The sequence below is a fragment of the Misgurnus anguillicaudatus genome, chromosome 19 (assembly GCF_027580225.2).
Source record: "Misgurnus anguillicaudatus chromosome 19, ASM2758022v2, whole genome shotgun sequence".
NCBI lineage: Eukaryota > Metazoa > Chordata > Actinopteri > Cypriniformes > Cobitidae > Misgurnus > Misgurnus anguillicaudatus.
The window spans coordinates 12,999,341-13,017,597 of NC_073355.2; the positions used below are offsets into that span (position 1 = coordinate 12,999,341).

Genomic DNA, 18,257 nt, shown 5'->3' on the forward strand with positions numbered 1-18,257 from the left:
CGTTTTTCAGTTCTTTATAGTGTAAGTCAGAGGGCTGATGTATGATATTTTGTACTTTATGGAAAAAAACAGATTAAAATAGACTGTACTGTTTTAAAAGTGAAATTTTATTAATGACAAATGTGACAGACAGTGAGGAAATGATTTCATTATACGGACTATAAAGCCACACATGCTTATAAAAGAGTGTTAATGACTTATCTTCATGACAGTACTCATAGGGTATACCTCAGTGTCTGAAATAACTCATTTTCGTTTACTTCCTCAACATATAGTGGACTCAGACTTCATTCACAATATAGGCCTAGAGAATAGTGAAGGAGTGAATGAGTGAACAGTTCTGTTGCTGAAATACCACGTTGTTCTTTTTAATAATAAATACGGTCATATTTGCTTGCCAAAATTCTCCTTTACCCTCACTGTGTTATATGACCAGAAGTATGACTGCACAAACTGGAGTCCCAGAAAATTACAGGCCCCATCTCATGCACCAAGCCCCTCTTAAACTTTAACATCTTTGTCTCCATCTACAGGGCATTTACAATCACTGCGATTGCTCAACTGTGTGTTCTTGGGATCATGTGGGTCTTTGGCTGTTTTCAGTTTGACAGCGGCACGCTGGCCATATCATACATCTTCACTATACTGGGCAGCCTGCAGGGGGTGATGATGTTCGTCATACATTGCTGCCTCTCAAAACAAGTCAGTTCTTATTCCTGTTAATACACCGTTGACCTACAAAATAATAAATCTACAATAAATATTGTAAATTGAAATTTTAAAGTTAAATGGATAGTTCAGCCTAAAATGAAACTTTTGTCATCATTTTCTCATCCTCACGTTGCTCTAAACCTGTTTCTTTTTTTCTGATGAAAACAAAATAAGATAGTTTGATAAATGATGGTAAGCACACAGTTGATGGGAAACATTGAATTACATCGTATTTGTTTTCCTATGGAAGTCAATGGTTACATTTAGTTACATCAGCTGTGTGCTTACCATCATTTATCAAAATATCTTCTTTTGTGTTCCGCTGAAAAAATAAAATCATACAGATTTGGGACAACATGCATGAGGATGAGAAAATGATGACATGATTGTATTATTTTTGAGTGAACTATCCTTTTAATGTACTTTTCGGTTAAGCACACTATAGCTATAGTGAAGGTGCCTGGGTTCCCATACGGCAAAAAATATATTTTCAAAAACAATTTAAATATATTTAAAAATATGCCAATGTACTGAAATATGTACTGAAATATATTTTGAAATATGTTTACAACATATGTATTTTTCACCAATATATTTTTGGCAAATTTTTGTATATTTATATATATTAAATATATTTCATACAAAGTTTTTCTTCCAATGCAATTTGAATATAAATGTAATACATATATACTGTACATATATTTAAGTTGCATTGGAAGAAAAACTTTGTTTATGTTATAACCTGTAAACATAACTTAGGCAAATATAAATTGCAAAAATATACTTTATAAACTTTTATATTTTTGCCACGAAAAATATGTTGACCCTTGAAATATACGAAGCCCCTAAGGGGACATGGAGCAAAAATTAAATAAAGCTTAGTTTCGCGTGCCCACGCAAAACTTTTGCGTGCTCAGGTGAAACTTTCGCGTGTGCACGTGAAACTATCATGTGTGCACGTGAAACTGTCGGGTGCCCACGTGAAACTACCGCGTTAAGTTTCGCGTGCGCACTCAATAGTTTCACATGCGCACGCGAAACTAAACGCGGTAGTTTCACGTGCGCGTGCGATAGTTTCATGTGCGCAAGCGCAAAAGTTTAATATGAGCACATGAAACTAAACTTTAGATTTTTTTTTACTCCAATGTCACCTTAGGGGCTCGGTAGAAATATATGTTGATATAGAGCGTTTCATCGGGTGCATGTGTGGTGACGCGATAAGCGTCTGGTCTGAAATTTACTTCCGGTTTCTGTTTGTTTAATGGTCTGACTAGTTGCTGAAACTGAACTCTTAAACAAATACCTCGTCGAAAATAACAAATGTTTTGGGTTCCTATGTTATCTACGTGTTGTTTATTTTGCTTGCTATATAAATAAAAGGACTTTAAGGAATTTAAGGAATTTAAAAGGACTTTGTTGTTATTTATTCTTTGCGGAGTTTACCGGAAGTTACGTGAGGACCACGAAAGCCGCTTGTTTATGTTGTTACTGCTGAAACCGTCTATATAAAACTAAATCTGAAGAGTTTGGTTCCAAAACAAAATAACTCGAAATAATTACATTTTTTGTCAGAACATGTTTATTATTATTGTGCTACTTAGCTGTATTTTTTTCTGAAGGCTTAAATCAAAACAAACCAACTGCAGTCTGATTGATATTAATTGAAATGAATTGATTGATAATTGAAATAAAAAACAAGATTTTAGAAAAATCTTGTTTTAGAACCAAACCTTCATATATTAACAAAATCTAAAATATATTTAATTAAGCTTCACTATTTACAAAATTATATTTAGCATATATTTAAAACATATATTTTTGGCCAGAGAAATAAATTTTTTGCCGTATGGGTTTAGTATTAACTGCATCGAAAGGGAAATATGCTGAGTATGTGCAATACATAAAAATGTTTACTTTAAGAAAACTTTTACCTGTGTTTCGGGTAATTTGGTGATAAAGCAAACCCCACTGTTTTGTTTATCTGTTTGTAATGTCTATATCATTACCTGACAGGTGAGAGACGAGTATGTAAAATACCTGGCAGATGTCTGCACACCACAGAAGAGGAAATATTCAGAGTTCAGTTCCAACCAAGCAAGCAAAAGCCAGGTATAGTCACTCCCAAAACCGGATAGTCACTTCTTATTATGCTAAAATGCAATCAGCTAAGTGCTTTGAGTTTGCAGTTGTAAGTGTCCAAGTGTGTGTATTAATATATTGTGGACATTAGGCTTGTTTACTTGATGCTTTGACATCATCATCAATCAGGGCAAAGGTCGAAGTGGTGTCATCACAACAATTATACAGACATCAAGTATCACATACAAGCGTACCCTCGGAAAGATAACATTAGCATTTCTCATTAATCTGTGTGGTTTGTAAATGTTTCAGAGGGACGGACATGATCACTAGAGCATTTTAGTCAAACTGAACTGTTGATCTTGCTATAATAACTAGTTGTGACTATGAATATAAATGAGCTTTCTGTACTCTTTTTTTTCAGACGTCCAAGAGTGTTCAGAACACAGGCGAATCCAGCATTTAAGCTCCTGTCAACAGACTCGCTTTTGCAAGTTTGAGTGCAAAGTATTTTTTTTTATTAATTGTCTATGTAAATGCTAATATATGTATATGGATCGTTGTTCAGTTTAAAGAGTTCATTTGTATTTGTAAAATCCAAGCTAAAGTCTCATAATCGAATTGTGAGCTTGAACAATCAAGTTTGATTTCAATCACTGATTTCACTTTAAAATCAATCTTTGACTTGACAATCTTTGACTAATACTCAGTCAGTATTAAAGATATAAAAGTTATATTTTCATAGAATGTTCTTTACGTTGTGTAAAATTATTTTATGTAAAACTGCAAACAGTTTTACTTTTTACAAAGCAATGACTTATGGGTTTTCACAGGTCACATTAAAGGTGTTGTGTGTAGTATTTAGCCCCATCTACCTGTTAGACATTGAATTGCAACCAACAGCTCAGTCCACAGCTTATCTCTCCCTTTAGAAACGCATAGAGAAGCTACAATAGCTACCACAGGACAAGCACTTTATCGTCTAAGGCCCTGTTCACACGTACACGGGTATTTTCAAAACCAGACATTTTTCTATGACGTTTGGCCGTTCGTTCACATGCAAATGTAATATTAGGTTACTGAAACCAAACTTTTATAAAATATTTTTAGAAACTTCGGTTGCATTGTGTTATGTAGCCTCTGCAATGGCTTCTGATTGGTCAACATGGCTTTATGGTTAGGGATATATCGCCATCTGTTGGATTGGCATGCTATTGCATCATACTGGGTTTTTGCTTGTTTGTGTGAGATTTTTTAACGAATGAAAAAACTGAATTTCTAAAAATACCTGTGTACGTTGTGGACTAGGCCTGAGATGAAATGCACTCTTTAGAGCAGTTTGTCCGTTTACGGCTACTGTAGGAACATGACGGCGCAAAATGTCGAATTGCATGTAAGGGGACCCGCTGTGTATGTAGATAAAAACGTCTCATTCTAAGATAATAAAAATATAGTTCATTTTGTAATGTCTTAATATAGACGGTTTCAGCAGTAACAACATAAACACGCGGCTTCCGTGGTCATCACGTAACTTCCGGTAAACTCTGCGAAGAATAAATAGCAACAAAGTCCTTTTAAAGTAGTTTATTTAAAAAGCAAAATAAACAACATGTAGATTACATAGGAACCTAAAGCATTTGTTATTTTCGACGAGGTATTTGTTTAAGAGTTCAGTTTACAGCAACTGGTCAGACCATTAAACAAACAGAAACCGGAAGTAAAGTTCGGACCAGACGCTTATCGCGTCACAGCCATAGACTGTAAAAAAAGATGGACGACGCGACGTTGCCTCCCACCATTGTAATGAATTGAAGCCAAAAATGTCCAACCATGGTCGCCACCATGTTACGTAAAAACGTCAGGAGCCAAGGCATGCGCAGAAGGAATCGTCCGTGGAGCCAGAGGCGGAGCCGCGGTATCAAACTTCTGCCCAAACGCTCGCTCGACCAATTCAACCACGCCAATCATAACGACACTCCCCGTTTCTATAGCATCAAATTACAAGCTAAAATGAAACTTACCACAATAGGACCAAAACCATCTTTCGGAAACTTTTATTGGAAGTGTAAATAATTGTTTTATTTAGAGCATAGTCCCATTCATTTGAATTGAGAGGGTGGGGTTTATGACTTGTACTGCAGCCAGCCACCAGGGGGCGATCAAAGAGCCAGAGGCTTCACTTTTCAAGGCTTATGAGGCACACCCGGTCACAGCATGTGCGCCCGATGAAACGGTCTATACCACTGATAATAATATAGTTAGTCCCATTGACTTCCATAGTAGGAAAAAATAATACAATGGAAGTAAATGGGGTCTCTGATCAGTTTGGCTACAAACATTCCTTAAAATACCTCCCTTCGAAAAAAAATTTATACAGGTTTGTAACAACATGAAAGTACGTAAATGATGACAGAAATTTCATTTTTGGGTGAACTTTCCCTTTGAAAGTTACACAATGCACCTTTTAAAGAAAGAGCATTTGTCATTTCAAAATCATTAAAACTGTACATACATTTTTTGCCAAAGATCTTAAAACATCATGTTTTTAATTTATTTTATATTTATGTGCATTGTTTATTTAAAAAAAATCTCTGTCCCCAATACTGTTGTAACACCAAGCACTTTAGTGAACAGTTGCATTTTTCCAACAAAAGCAAACAAAAGTCATATACATCTTGGATGGCGAGAGAACTAGAGAATTATTCCTTTAATGTATCAACATTGGCAAAGCATAGTTTAAAAAAGTTTCATGATTCCCATAAAGCAGGCAGCGCAGCCAATCGATCTTCCCTTCCTATCAACATGACCTATTTATTTCCGTTTTGTGTTGGTTAAACTCAGTGCAGCGCGCTATGGGATTATTTCTGACCCACCTCTTTCCCCAGCACCACCTGCCTAGATCTGCTTCGAGGGTCCTCCCCATCTGTTATTATGTGCATGATTCAAAAATACCACATAAAAATGCTAAAACTAATATTCAGAGAGTCATGATTTAAATATTTTTACTCTTCTGTCAGTGCAGTTGCAAAACAGAGTTTGACTGATATGTATACAGATGTGGCCATTAAGAATGCATGTTTTTCTAGTGGCATCCAACAAAATTCTTCTTGCTGACATATCAGGTCATCATTGAAAGAAAAAATCCAAAATAAAATAAGCTATCAATTTAAATTGTAATAGACACAAACATTAAATATCGTAGTACAGACAGCTCGCACGATTCATCTCCCTGTGACAGGCATTTTTAATGGCCACATCTGTATATAGATAACAATTAGACTAAAACTGTTGATTTATCACATTAAAACTGTTGTACAGTTATAGTGTTAATTCAGTAAAAAAAATTGGGATAAGATAAAACGGCATAATGACTGTTTATGGCCATCATCTACGCCAAATATATTAGCATAGATGATAAAATAGGCTATAACGATTTTCTTTTGGGTCACATTTAAGTGTTCATATAAGTGTGTGTTTATTTGTTTTTCAAGAATAATCTGTTGTAATATTAACAGGAGGATCTGAAAAGTCATTGTGCATGGTTTTGATTTATGGGGAACTGATATAAAGTATGATTTTTTTATTAATGAAATGAAATGTTGAATGCGCTGTTTGTTGCATTTTTATAAGTTAAATAAGTGATTTTATATGCTTTTAAGCAGGATGATGATCTCTGGCCATCATTTTGCACATACGGTTAAAACTTGACTCTTTGCAGTACATGCCTTTTACTGTTTAATGTTATTTTGCTGTTGTTCTGTTGTTTAATATAAGATGTTTGTGTATTAAATTTTTTATTTCAAATCTCCTCATGTATCAGATATCTGTCTCTTTGAATGTGATGCTTATAAGATCTGGAAGCTTTGATATTCAAGATTCATTTGCATCTGAAATTTCATGCGGTGCTGTTGGTTCTGCTGAATCAAATATGATGCCATAGGTGAAACAAAAAAGATTATCCAGCAGAAGAGGAGATTAGATTTTTCTACTCATTATACAAAATCTAGGAGGAAAAAAAGTTAAAAGTTAACTTTTGACTACACGTTTGGTGTTTATGGCATACTAATAAGGGATGGGAATTTAATGGTTGTGGTTCTGAATATGATTCTTTCATTACTACAAGAAAACAAAAATGTTAAAGTAAACAATACAGTTTTTGGTTAGAGCCAACATACACTATCAGTCAAAAGTAAGAGTAATTTGACAAATGTTTTTACATTATTTTTGTAGCTTCACACTTATCAGAGTTAAATGAACACTCTCAATATAGTTAGATCTTTATCACAAAGTGTTAAAGGGGTCATTTTATGAGTTTTTTAAAGGTGTAAAATAAGTCTTTGGTGTTCCCAGAGTGTATATGTAAACGTTTTAGCTCAAAATACCCCACAGATAATTTATTATTCAAAATTTTGTCATTTTTAGGTGTGTCCTTTATAATGCAAATGAAATGCAAACACTGAACGCATTGATGGTGACTTTAAAGAGCCAGTAAGATGACAATTTTAAGCATCCTATCACTGTTTATAAGTCCCGGACAACAGGTTTAAATACATGCAAGGTAAAAAAAAAAACTCTGTAATTTTCTCAAAATATAAATTTAAAATTACCTCATTTCTAATAGATCCCCAAACGATTCGTGTGAAGCCGTTCAACGACTCAAGTCTGCCTAAACCCCACCTTTCAGTAGCCTACTCTGCTCTGATTGGTCAACTGACAGAGTGTCTTTGCACAGATCACAGATCAGTCGCACAGACCACAGATCAGTGGCACAGACCAACAATAGTGCAACATGTATTGACCTCGTGATAACATGATTTACTGAGAAGACATTGTCAACATCAATACACATCATTCATCATTAATCCAGGCAATAACAACGACGTTTGAATCTAACATTTTACACTCATTTAAGCATTTATGTAAACTAACCAGGTCATAGCAAAACCGTAAGTGAGCATGCGTTAGCCGTTTGCTAATGTGACTCTAAGACAGTAAATTAACAGTTTAAACAACGACATCATTCATCATTAATCCAAGCAATACAAACGACGATCGAAACTAACAATTTTACACTCATTTAAGCATTTATGTAAGCTAACCGGGTCATGGCAAAACCGTAAGTGAGCATGCATTAGCCGTTTGCTAACATAACTCTCTGACAGTAAATTAACAGTTTAAACAATGACATCATTCATCATTAATCCAAGCAATACAAACGGCGATAGAAACTAACAATTTTACACTCATTTAAGCATTTATGTAAGCTAACCGGGTCATAGCAAAACCGTAAGTGAGCATGCGCAAGCCGTTTGCTAACGTGACTCTCTGACAGTAAACAATGACATCATTCATCATTAATACAAGCAATACAAACGACGATCAAAAGTAAAAAAATTTCACTCATTTAAGCATTTGTAATGTAAACTAACCGGGTCATAGCAAAACCCTTAGTAAGCATGAGTTACGTTAACCACTTGCTATCGTGACTCTGACAGTATATAGAGTTTAAACAACGATATCATTCATCATAGATTCCAAGCAATAAAAACGACTATAGACATTTTACACTCATTTAAGCATTTATGTAAACTAACCGGGTCATAGCAAAACCGTAAGTGAGCATGCGCTAGCCGTTTGCTAACGTGACTCTCTGACAACGACATCATTCATCATTAATCCAAGCAATAAAAATAATGATAGACATTTTAAACTCATTTAAGCAAGTATGTAGCTATAATCATACTTACATACAGATTGTGGTTAGGAAACGCATGTTGTTCCAAATAAAGTGGGTACTGAACCATCTTTCATTGCCAAACGTCTAAATCCCTCCGTTAAAAATTAATTTTAACCACTGATTCTTCACAGCCAGACACATTTAGTATATCCCTCCTTGAAAACAACACAAACTGAAAACACAGCGTGAGCTGATGTTTACACACACTAACTAGCTGTGGGCGGGTCATAGTTTTCGTTTCTCCCGCGGGCAAGGCTGTAGGCGGAGATTAGTATCTCATGTGACGTGGATAAGTTCGTGTGACGTGGCAAATATCAGTAAGAAGACTCACTCCCTATAAAGACTCATTTCAGCGATTCAGAGTCGACTCCCTGCTTTAGAAGCCAATAACTTTATTAATCGTGCTCTTTTTGGTTCAACTACTTTACACGTTGTTTACATTAATGGACAGCTACATGACACACTGCAATAAAGATTAGTTTCGATTTTGGATCTGTGTGGCTCTTTAAATGAAACAGCCAACAAACTTTTCAAGTAAGGTGTAAAATGCAATTTTAGGTTTCAAACAGAGATGGCAATAGAGAGGATAAAGTTACAGATTGCATTACAGGAGCACTAAAAAGTAGTGTAAATCATTTTGTTCAGGGGCGTTTCTAGACTTCAAGGACAACCTGGGCTTAGCCCGGCTGGACCTGATGTAAATTTAAAGATTAGCTGGGATTTATATATATATAGTACATGGTGTTATTATAGTATTTAATTCAAATTGAAGTGTTTATAGAGTATGGTCATTTCACGCCAACTCACCTCAGGCCTCCCAGAAAAAAAACATCTCCCCAAGAAGTGCAATCATGCCAAATCTCTGAGCTCTACTCCAGTTTTATATTTCTAAAATGCTGAAATATAAATGTAGCCCATTCCATAAATCTATGTTGTTTATCAAACCAGATAGAAGTCAACTAGAAATCACTAAAGGGTCATATCTAAGCATGGTGAAAATTACAGCCTTACATACTGAAATTGCTTTCATTGGTGAGGCTTAATATAGAGAATCAAATTTGCCTTTATATGTATATTTCATAATTTTATGAATAAAAAACTGTTTGGGGTACAGCTCTGACATTCGACAGAACAGAGAGGTGTATGGACATGATTTTTTAAAATCCATGACATCAATTGGAAACTTTCTGAAAAACTGAGTGAGTTGGTATGGAATGACCTTATAAATATTGTAAATAAATTACACCAAAATAAATACCCTAATGTTCCTAATCCTAATATTCCTGATGCATTTAAATATAAAAGTGCTTCATTGATTAACTTTCTCAAGCACAAATTAAAGTTGGCTCTGAATAATGGTTATCCAATGTCCATGCCTGATCCTGACATAGGCCTATCTGCTCCTCCTCCTCTGTTTTAGCCCATCTATGCTGCCACCCTCTACAAAATCATGGAATCAGATCAGTTTGTGGCAAACCAACAAAAACATACTACACCGCAGGATACAAAGAACTTTTGAGATTACAATTTTCTGCTGTAATTACAAATGCTTTGCTTATGCATAGGGCATTTGCATACATTTCAGTGAACATTTTTAAACACGTTCCCATGAAACATGTTCATTTCTACGAAACTTGGGTTTTTAATGATGTTTTATGTTTGTCACCAACTTTGTAATCACTTTGATGGTTAAATGGCTCATTAAAGGCTGAATGATAGCTGTCTCAGCCCCCTCTAGATATTTAATGGTTTATAGTTTGTTACGGTTAAAACATCTCCTTTACAAAAAAATCTACATTGCAGGCCTACTGTGTATCAAAACTGCATTTTGACATCAGACATCAACATTTTGGATGACATGGTGGTGAGTAAATAATCTGGATTTTTTTAAGAAAATGGACTAATCCTTTAAGGAGTTGGGTTAACACTGGCATGATTAACTCTGTCAAAAAACTCCAACTCTGAACAACAATTTACTCTAAATATGTTAGATTTACTCTTTAGGTGTTGAATTCAACTCAGAAATTTTAACTCTCCAATTTTTGCCGTGAGATTGAGTGAGTTGTAGTACTTATTCGCAAGATATCACGTTTCATCCAGACTGATTTGTGAGACTATCTTTCTTTTGACTGATTCATTTTGTGACACGCTCAGTCAGTCTACAGTATCTCTCTCACCACATTGATTTCAGGCTGCCAGCTCACAAGCTAAAACATCTCTTTAGGAGTAGATTTAGTGCCGTGGCAGTGCTGCTGCTGAATAGCAATGATGGAAACTGTTTGAATAGGCAGGTGATTGTAATTGTGACCCAGTCTCAAAACCAGTAATAAATTGCACGGGCATATTTATATTAATAGCCAACAATACATTACATGAGTCAAAATTATTGATGTTTCTTTTATGCCAATAATTATTAGGATATTATGTAAAGATCTTGTTCCATAAAGATATTTTGCAAAAATTTCTGTAAATACTTGTGTTTATATTTAAAACTACTTAAAATGGCCGACTCCCTGATCAGTACCCTGACTACTGAAGAAGGGAGCTGAGTGAGACACAGCCCAAGACTAAAAATAAGGCAGGGGTATATACACAGGACACGACAATGATGATGATGATGATGATTAATGAGAAACAGATGCAATGAAGACTAACTGAAACATGAGGAAAAAACGAATTAAAGGTATAGCGGAAGATTTTCCCGAATTATTTAAAAGAACCGCCCCTCCACATTTTTTTAAAAAAGCACACGTGCAACACTCTACCTCCTCCCAAAAGGGAACGCCTGTTAAACGCGTGCACGAGATAGAGAGAGAGAGCTTGCAGGTGGTTCTTCTCTTCGCTCTGTTAGTGTTGCTGTCGGCATGTTTACCGTGTCTGTGCGGTTCGTGACTTGTGCCAGGTCTAGCATCGCTAATCATAGCTTACATCAACTTTTACTAGCAGTGATTTTAAATGGATTTCTCCAAATAGCATAACAAAATGTACCTTTCCAGTAGAAACTTCGCGTGGGAAGCCCAACCTGTCCTATTAGCTCACGCCAGCATGTGAAATAGTCTCCCATAAACACTCTTGTCTTGTTTCTTTCTTCATAGTCCTTTCTCTTCTTGTCATACAATTTGTAGACACCTTTTCTCTTGCGACCCTCAGACATTTTGAAAAAAAAACACAGTGAGAACGCGAGCTTCAATGAATGGTTGAAACCGTAGCACAACACACATATAGCCTACACGTGAAAGTGCGCATGTGCAGAAAGCAAACCTAGGGACGAGCACGTACGACGGTTATACGTCAACATATCATCAGAATGATTGACATCTGGGATGACCAATAATATATGTGATCCACCCGGAAAAAGAAAATCTTCCGCTATACCTTTAACAGAGACGAGACTGTAACATCCAGAAGGTCATTGCCAAAATGGCCACAAAGTGACTTGGTTTAGGGAAAGATTGTTATTGGCTTTATTAAGACTTTATTTCTTCACAATAATTTTATATTAAAGAGACAGTAAGTAGGAAATTGTATTTTGCATTCAAACAAATAGTGCTCTCTAGCGCCTCGCTTTTCCAAATGCATGTCACAACTACGGTAGCCGTTATGTACTCACTGATCTCTGTGTCCGTTTCAGCTGGTTTACTTGTTCTGAACGAAAAACGCGTTGTGGAAATGTGTTGCGGTAGGCTAGTGCTTTTTGTCCCTCTCTGCTATTATAGTTTTTCAATAATAAAACAACATGGAGGCCTCCTTGGACTTATCTGTTCAATGTAAGTAAAGAGAAGATATTCTAAGCTTACAAAGAAAAGTCAGATCATTGGCCGAGTTCATTTGAGGACATATTTATAAATAAAGACATTGATTTTGACTAATAAATATTTATAAAACTACACATTGTCCCTCATGTTACGTATATGGGGCTCAACGCAGTGAAGCTCCCAAAAGCACAAACATCCATCGTTACAGTAATATAAATTACTCTCAGAACAAAGGTACGAAAGCTGTCACTGGGGAGGTTCTTTTTCAAAAAGTACCTAATATAGCTCTTCAAAGGTACATATGTGTAGTTAAAATATAATAGGATCTTTATAAAGGGTACCGTCCTAGTGGCAGCCTTTGTACCTTTTTTCTCACAGTGAAATAACTGTGATTCTCTTTGTGTTCAAGTCAAGAAAAAAAGTCTGGAAAACATTTGAAAACTATTCCTTTAACATTTCAGTCTGCTAGAAATTAGCGAACTAGTTTATACTAACAAATGTGGAGCGCATACAGAACTGTTTAGGCTTGAATAATCTATTTACCTTTCAACTTATTATTAAAACTGAACTGCATATTTTTTATACTTTTGCAACTTTACCAGTATTACAATTTACTGTATTACAAAGAATGTAAGTAACTGATTTATTCAGTAAGGATTTAAGTTAAGTTTGGCAGTGAACACACTGTTGATGGCTTCAATCTCACTGTGTCCAGGTCACTTTGACTTTCTATCCAGTATCTCAGAGGAACCATGTCATTTATCATAAATTTAAACTGCCATTATGGTATAATAGAAGAAAATGTTCTCTGTCTCTGTGAGTGGATAGAAACATGACATGGATTATAATTTACGATCTGCTTCAGTGGTCAGTGGACATTAAAGACCTCACCCAGTACAAGTTCATGAAGCAAAACTTGCCATTATGATGATTCACAGAACCGAAACATTGAGCAGTTCAGTTTAAGCAAAGGTTTGGTGAACTGAACTTTGTTGCCCTATAATGGTACTGTTATTAAATAAAGCATGAGAGAGAGAGAGAGAGAGAGAGAGAGAGAGAGAGAGAGAGAGAGAGAGAGAGAGAGAGAGAGAGAGATGAACAGAAGGCTTATCTTAATTATGTTCCCTCTCGCTTCCATTATGAACATAAAATTGCCTTAAGGACAATATGCCTTCTCTCTGTGGAGAATAGCTTTAAAAACACAGTTATTTCATCTTTGGTGACATTGGTTTCCAACTGATTGTGCTTTTTTTATTGATTTCTACATCACTTTGGCAAGGCAAGTTTATTTGTACATTTTATACAGAGAGGTCATTCAAAGTGCTTTACATAGAAATGAGAAAACAACATGTACGAGACAAAAAATATGTAAAAATAAGAGATACACAATCAAATCACAATAAACACAAAGATACATGAGAATTAAAATAACAATTAAAAGAAAATAAATGTGATTTTTACAGTTTAAAATGTGTTATAAAGAATAAAACAGGAGTAAATGTGACTTGAATTAAAAGTACAGTCAGTGTAAAGCAGCACAGTCGTCACCCAGCTAACAATTTTTGGTCCCCAAACCTTCCCCTAATGTTTGTTTTTGGTTAGCCAGGAAAGTTTTCTTTACAGAAGTAGAACGTTATTTTTAGGTTAGTGTAACGTTTCCCTAACGTTAGAATAAGTTAGAATAACGGTAGAACAACGTTAGAGAAACGTTATTTTTAGGTGAGTTTACCCTTACCCTAACGTTAGGGGAACGTTAAACTAACCTAAAAATAACATTCTATTTTGTAAGAAAACTCCTGGCTAACCGAAAACAAACTTTGGAAAATAACATTATGGGAACCAAAAACTAACGTTAGGGGAACGTATTTGCTGGACATTCAGTAAATAAATAAATGCAATTTTGCATTGCATGTTTTCTTGTAAATTAGCATTTTTTTATCAGGCTTGTGTGTTTATTTCACTTTAAAGGCAGAGTAGGCAGGTTTAAGTCTAAAAAAGTCTAAAACACTTTTGTTTAAAGTCACAATGAAATTGAAATGAAAAACTATATATATATATATTTTTTTTTTTTTAATATTGTGGTATTATTAACAAATGACTTATCTGTGAGCTTCATTATTTTAAAAAAATTGTGTGTGCTCATAATCTTTAATCAAAAACGCAAATCTCCTCTCCTCCTCAAAACAATCTCTCTTTACTTCCAGTCATATGGTATGGCAGGTGGGCGGGGCCTGGGAAAAGATCGCTGAGATTAGCAATTAGCAACACAACCCAACTTCAAATGATATAATCAAATCTCGATGGACAAATTCAAATCCAACCCTGCCTTATTTCTTTTCAGAAGCCGCTTTCACTCGGATATACGTCACCACGGGGAAAATAAGGCAATCGATACTTTCGTTTCATGGCGACTTTAAACTGTCTTTATATACCAATACCTAAGTAAAATGTAAGTACTCTGAAAAAGAGAGTGTCTGTAGACCTCTCACGACTGTTTTAAACACAGCTAATTATTTCCATTCACTCCACCCCCTCCCTTCTGGGTTCTTCTAAAGCCACGCCCCCAAAACACATGAACGCGCAACGTTGACCGACTCTGCTGGGAGAAGCATTTACCTCAGACGAGCGGAGAGGAAGGAGCGCGGTGCATGTAGTAACATCATGTCACAATCACATGTACAATTAACTTTATCACTATGAATAAAAACAAATATGATGGCTTTAAGTACTCACTATTAAGCTAGCATATCGATACTGGTAAAGTTTAAAATATATTTTATTTGATTCGGTAACGAACAAGCTAGTTATATTTATAAGACAAAGCTAAAAACAGGTTGCATTGATACACGTTTTTTTATTACCATCAGTTACACTGTAATGAAGGTGAATTTCGTGGAAGATTCATAACATATATGGTGTTTTGCATGTAAGAGTTTCCGTGATGAAAGCATTGTTGACTCTGATGAGGACTACACACCGGAGACTACAATACCGCTACCACATCGTCGACTCGTGGAAAAGCCACGCGATATTTACTCTCGTTTGATTTCTTCATTTATCCCTTTGTTTGCCTTCGCTGACTGCATATGCAGGTACTGTGAGTTCTGAATGCTCTTTCTCTGCCATACTTTCGCTCTTCCTAGAGTGTCTCGTGCACGTTCAAATCAATCGGGTGTGCGCATGTGTGGGCAGATCCCGTAGCAACAGGGGTGGTGCCAGTTGGCTTGCGTGATAGTCGCGCAAGCCAATCATTTGTTTCGTCCCGAATGGAAATGATTAGCTGAATCGTGAAAGTTCTACAGACACTCGAGTTTTATACTCTCTTTTTCAGAGTACTTACATTTTAATTATGTATTGGTATATAAAGACAGTTTAAACAAATTTGTAAAAAAGTTTGTTAGATAATTCCTGCCTATCCTGCCTTTAATGGCAATAAAAAGGTTATTAAAGGAGCATTTCACCCGTAGAAACATTAATCTATATTGAAAGTGCGTCATATTTGTAGTCGAAATGTAACATACATTTAGAATTTTGTGCCTATTTGACCGAGAAAAGGAGTGTTTGTAGTCTCACCTCCTCAACAAAGATATTGGACTTCCTGCTTTCAATGATGCAAAATTATGATTTTTACATCATTGAAAGAAGGAAGTGCAACACTGAAATCTGTATTTCTCCTGTCTCAGCGGCAACTGAGCAACTAATGCACGACCATTCAAAAACATGACTGGGGTTCAAACTATACAAAGCTTGATGCAAATGGGTGAAGTGTCCCTTTAATCAGTAATCAGTAATCAGGCCTGAGTTCCGGATTAAGTGGATTCGAAGCAAAAATATTTAATGAACGTATAATGGGAGAGATTAAATACAGAATCAGTATTCACAGTCTGGCAATAGAGAGAAATGCAGAGACCGACAAATATGTCTACCAAAAGAAGAGCGAATCTGTATTCACTGTGACAGTGGCAAGATCGAGACAGAGACACACTTTCTCCTTCACTGTAGTAAGAGCTTAGAGAAAAACACTTTGACAAAATCTCAAAGCTCATAGTAGAGTTTCACAGCTCTTCAGAATCAGATGAAATGAAGATGTTACTGGGGAAAGACAGACACTCATCAGCTGCTGCTAAAATTACAGTTACACCCCCAGAAATATCTACAGAGAGAGAATATGTAAGGAAAAATTGACAACAGTCCGTTAAATTATTAGAAAATAATGCACACCCAAGGTGGTAATGTGGCACGAGGCCAAGCGGAATACCACAGTTAGCCCTGACTTTGCTTAGGTAGTTATTTTAAAGGAGTCATATGACCCGATTTCATTTGTTCCTTTGTTTTTAAAGTGTTTAAGATGTCTGTGCACATAAAAGATCTGTAAAGTTGCAAAAATTAAAGTTTCAAATCCAAAGAGATTTGTGAATCCACACCTACCTAAAACGGCTCGTTCAAACACGCCCATGTGTTAGACATCATATTAGTGTAAAGGGGCCATGGCATGAAAATCTGACTTTTTCCATGTTTAAGTGCTATGATTGGGTCCCCAGTGCTTCTATCAACCTAGAAAATGTGAAAAAGATCAACCCAGTAACTTAGTTTCGGTAAACCATTCTCTACAAGCGCATAAAAAATAGGTCGTTGAAATGTGGCTCCCCTTGTGATGTCATAAGGAGCTCTTATTATAATAATACCACCACTTAATCTGCACTATCCAACCACAGCACTGCCATTTAGTGCAGAGAAAAGCACAATTGAGTTTTAATTGCAACAAACCACCATCATTGTGATCAGTGTTTGCATTTCATCAGCTCATTTGCATTGTAAAGGACACACCCAAAACAACACATTTTTGCACACACCTACAAAGTAGCAATTTTAACATGCTATAATAAATTATCTATATGGTATTTTGAGCTAAAAATTCACATATGTACTCCGGGAAAACCAAAGATTTATTTGACATCTTAAAAAAGTCTTGTGCCATGGCCCCTTTAACATTTCATAATTCCGCCCTAATGTATATGCAAAGATCAGAGTTTGACACTACTTGAGTATTTTTACTTTCCACAGTGTTTTTCTTTGGAAAACATACATTCCAAAGCATATTATCATAATTTTTACTCCATGCATTTCATAATTTCAAGTTTTTGGTTTAGATTTAATATTTAAGTATATTAACATCTAGTTTTTTTTTTTACTTTTACTTAAGTAAAAAGTACTCAAGAAAGTAAAAGTACACAATTTTATGTAATTAGGTATTAAATCAATTTTAATATGCAATATAAAATTAGAACACAGTATGATTTTATGCTTTAGAATGTAATGAACATTTTTTAGTAAAGTAAAGTAAATTTTTTCCCAAGACAAACATTCTGAGAAAGCACAGATGCTTGGAAAATGTAACTTAAATACTCAAGTAGTGTCCACTTCTGGCAAAGAAAGAGGTGGTAACTTTTAATCATGCTGTAGTATTGTTGCTGCTTCCATGTCGTGGAGATGTTGTGTTTTCACCTGCGAAAGGCAAACTACTTTGTTTGGCCTGCTGATTGAGTAAACATTAAGAAATCAGTGGTTAGGTTTTTCATTTTACAACACTGTTTCAGAACAGAACAGCCTAAATGTTTGATTGTGTGCTGCACATTTTACAAAAGGACTTCTTTATAAACACGAGGGAGGCTGGATGTACACAAAGGCTTCATCTAAAAAGTGAAGCATTTCTAACTTTGCAACTACATTCTGGTTTTGCTGACAGACATCCAGTAGCCGATGTTTTCATAGTTAAAGTATTTCACTGAAAAAAATTATTCATTCAATTTCTCAATTATTTTAAGGTAAGTGGTTGCAATCATTTTATTTAAGCTACATTTAAACAAAAGTTTTTTATTTTATTTTACTTTACTAATCTTTTTTGTTTAAGTGTAGCTTAAGTAAATTGATTGCTACCACTTACCTTAAAAAAGTGAATTGAATGATTAATTTTT

General features: G+C 35.4%; 1 protein-coding gene across 6 annotated transcripts in view; it reads left to right on the plus strand.

Moving 5' to 3' along the window:
- Positions 1–6,598, plus strand: part of adgre5a (adhesion G protein-coupled receptor E5a) — a 201,719-nt gene extending 195,121 nt beyond the window's left edge. For all 6 annotated transcript variants that reach the window (XM_073856942.1, XM_073856941.1, XM_073856944.1 and 3 more), the window contains 3 exons: positions 534–702; positions 2,725–2,820; positions 3,215–6,598. In XM_073856942.1, the coding sequence (XP_073713043.1) occupies positions 534–702; positions 2,725–2,820; positions 3,215–3,256 (307 nt within the window). In that variant the 3' untranslated portion in view covers positions 3,257–6,598. The remainder of the gene's footprint in view (positions 1–533; positions 703–2,724; positions 2,821–3,214) is intronic.
- The last annotated feature ends 11,659 nt before the right edge of the window (positions 6,599–18,257 follow it).